This window comes from Myotis davidii, unplaced genomic scaffold, assembly GCF_000327345.1.
Source record: "Myotis davidii unplaced genomic scaffold, ASM32734v1 scaffold290, whole genome shotgun sequence".
NCBI lineage: Eukaryota > Metazoa > Chordata > Mammalia > Chiroptera > Vespertilionidae > Myotis > Myotis davidii.
The window spans coordinates 5,572,031-5,575,895 of record NW_006285049.1 but is presented as its reverse complement, the minus strand read 5'-3'; the positions used below and the strand labels follow the sequence as shown (position 1 = coordinate 5,575,895).

General features: G+C 38.3%; 1 protein-coding gene across 1 annotated transcript in view; it reads right to left on the bottom strand.

The window, feature by feature from the left end:
- ADAMTS20 (ADAM metallopeptidase with thrombospondin type 1 motif 20) overlaps window positions 1–3,865 on the bottom strand; it is a 170,624-nt gene that overhangs the window by 117,483 nt on the left and 49,276 nt on the right. The window contains exon 4 of the mRNA XM_015558559.1: window positions 2,014–2,267. Coding sequence (XP_015414045.1) covers window positions 2,014–2,267 — 254 coding nt within the window. The remainder of the gene's footprint in view (window positions 1–2,013; window positions 2,268–3,865) is intronic.

The following is a 3,865-nucleotide window of genomic DNA, read 5'->3' as shown; positions in this document are numbered from 1 at the left end:
TAATTAGAAGATTCATGTGGTAATTACATTATTGCAAAAAATTACGTCAAAATAGTATATATAATATCTATATACTGGTATATAAAAGCCTAAGCAACCAGCTGACCGACCAGTAGCTATGATGCACAATGACCACAAGGGGGAAGACACTCAACCCACAGGCATGGAAACATGGAACAGACTGACGACTCTCAGAGGGAGGTGGGAAGGCGGGAGGATGGGAAGAGATTAACCAAAGATCTTATATGCATCTTATATGCATACTAGAGACCCGGTGCACGGATTCAGCCTGGCCTGTGGAAACTGGGCCAAAACTGTTTCTTCGACATCTCCCAAGGGGTCCCGGATTGCGAGAGAGCACAGGACAGGCCGAGGGACCCCACCAGTGCACAAATCCGTGTCCCAGGCCTCTAGTAGTATTATAAAATTAAAACACGCATGCGATTGGCAACAGCAAGAGCTTTATATGTATCACACATGCGCGAGTCAATGTTTATTTCTTTAAAAAATATATTTTATTGATTTTTTTGCAGAGAGGAAGGGAGAGGGATGGAGAGCTAGAAACATCGATGAGAGAGAAACATCAATCAGCTGCCTCCTGCACGCCCCCCACTGGGGATGTGCCCACAACCAAGGTACATGCCCTTGACCAGAATTGAACCCGGGATCTTTGAGTCCGCAGTTCGACGCTCTATCCACTGAGCCAAACCAGTCAGGGCATCAATGTTTATTTTTAAATTGCCAGTGCGCCCCCTTATGTACTGACCGGTCAGTTGGTTGTATGGTCATACAGTTGATCACTTAGCTTTTTATATATGAAGAGATGCATTGTTGGGGGTGGGGGGGATGCATTATTTTAATTACTTATTCATTCATGTTTTTTCAATAATTTTTTATTGAGTGCCCATTTTGTACCAGATATTGTGTTTAGGCAACATAGACCATCTATACTTAGTACTTATAAGAATTTAAGATAAAACGTTTTATGTAAGAAAAATAATTGGGTCTTATGATCTTTAAGTCAAAATGAACTTAATTGGATATTTCTAGCAAAGAGAAACTGACAATGGCCTACAAATATGTTCTGGACAAATCTTTTCAACCAAGTGGGCCTAAATTTCCTATATGTGAGTAAAGGTATTTCCAGCTATGAGATGTTCGAATACCCTGAATCTGTATAAATAAGTGACCATATAAGTCATCAACTAAGCCAGGATACTCATGAGCATGAAAAGAGGGTGCTTTGAATGATCACTCCAAAATAGCAGGCCTAAACCTAAAAATGCCTTAAACAGTGGATATGTGCATATATATATATATATATACATATATATACATATACATATATATAGGAGTACCTTCATTATGGATCTGGGGGGGGTGAGGGCCATACAAAATTACCAACTTAAAAGTTAGCCTGCTATATTCGGTCAAACATTTAATTAGCTCACCCCTAATGCCTTGGAAGGGCCAGACTCTTCACGGCAGAAATGGTATCTTCACTGGTATTAGAATTTGGGCACCACCGCAGCACAACAGAGATAGATACGGGATTCTTATAGCTACCGTGGTCTTACATCTCAAATTTGCTAAGGCCGCTCTATTAGTAATAGCCTGCCCTTTTAAAATGTCATGTATTCTAATTTCTGATTTGGCCAATGTGTCAGTAGTAAAAATAACATACCCTCCCCTCTGTGCAAAAATAGAGTAAAATTTTTAAAATTCCAATTTCAAGGGCAAAAGATCTTCCCGGTCACTAGGGGGCAGAAGCCATTCATGTGATAAAGTAAATCAAGCATTTTCTATAAGTACTAGTAGCTTCAAAGAATTTTATGTTTTAGAAAGCCATCCAATTAACAGAATGGGATACTTGTTATACAAATAAACTAAATTTAACTAATTATTTTTTCCTTAAACCTAGGTACAATTTGTTTGGGAAAACTTTAAAAATCAAATGTGAGAAAATATTACGTCAAACATTTTAGGAAACAGAAAAGACTTCAGTTTACTTACAATTGATATCAGAGTCAGTACATAGTGCTGCAAATTCGGACCGTGATGATGAACCATTTTAGCGTCAGCTGTCACCATAACCTCCACGTATCTTGGATATGATAAAAACCGTTTTTTCCTGGAATGTAATTGACTTTTTTCATTTTCCAGTGACACATTTTTTGAAGGGTGTCCTAAAACTACTTCCATGTTAAGATCTTCACTCATGTTGCTGTAGTTATCAAAAGGTAAAGTGGTTTTCTTTATTTGACTTTCTGGGGGGGGAAAAGAATATAATGTGCAGTCGTTAAGTTATGCAACTAAAATATGGCACAAAATAAAATAGTCAAAAAATATGTAATACTTACACATCTGCTTCCAATGTGAAACAATAAAAGGACATAACTTACTATTTAAAACAATGTTCTACAGCATTATCATGAGCATTACTACTCACAGTAAAAAATGTTCATATTTTCATAGATTGCACTACGAAAACTGTGACTAAGTGTTATTTAAACTTATCTAAAGCTATGAGTAATCAAAAATATTTTGAGAACATTATGCTAAGTGAACTAACTCAGTCAGAAAAAGCTAAGAACTATATGATTTCACTCATATAGTTCATGAACATGGGATATTCATGAGCACAAACAGCAGTGTGGTGGTAGCCAGAGGGAAGGGCGGAAGGGGGGTTAATATAAGGTCACAGGAGATTTGATTTTGGGTGATGGGTACACAGTGCAATATACAGATCTTGTAACATAGAAACCCACACCTGAAACCTATATGTTCATATTGGCCAATGTCACCCCAATCAATTTAATTAATAAATATTTTTAAAAATATTAACCACGGGATAGAAAATAAAAGTAAATCAAGGAGTCTCTATGTGTTTCTCAGTAGGTAAATGGGCCCTCAATTTACCGATGGCATTAAGTCTCACAAGACGACAATCACACTTTGTAGGATAAAATGACATAAAGTAAAGAAAACAAACTTTTGTGATACCATATGTTAAAAGCACCAAATATAATAGAAAATCAACCGACATAACAACAGATAGCTTTTCAAAACCAGAAAATCAAATGTTGACATAAATTTTATAAAACTTGATTATATAAAATACCTGATTACTTTATATTTACTTATATAAATAGAGCATTTAAATTATTGAGCACGAGATTATTATAGCAACCACTTTCAAGTCCTATGCATTTATAGAAGCCATTTCTAATTCTTGATTATTTGTGCTAATGGAAAAAGTCATAGGCAGAATGGGCAGAATGCTTGTCCTATCTTCCTTCTTCAATTTGTTCTTGTACTCACCTCTCCTTTCTTATTTTCCTCTGATAATTTACTAACACTTGTTTGGTGAAGGATTTTGAACAGAAAAATGAGCCAAAAAATCGGGTAAGAAGAAACAAAAGGTCCTAGATACTTCGTAAACCAAATAATGAACAAACCAATCAAGACTTAGTTTTCCTATAAGAATTGGACATAAATATAAGACCATATGGATGTAAATATGACTACTAGAGGCCCGGTGCACAAAAATTTGTGCACTGGGGGGCGGGGGGGTCCCCTCAGCCCGGCCTGTGCCCTCAGGAGATGATTACATGATGGAACCCCTAGGGAGATGATCACATGCTGGCTTAGGCCCACTCCCCGGGGAACTGAGCTTAAGCTGACAGTCAGGCATCCCTCTGGCAGCCCGGCAGCCCTCGGGGGATATCCACTTGCCAGTTGGGAGCAGGCCTAAGCTGCAGTCAGACATCCTTAGCGCTGCTAAGGAGGCAGGAGAGGCTCCCACCACCACTGCTGCGCTGGCAGCTGGCAGCCTGGCTTGTGGCTGAGGCGAGGTCCCCCTGTG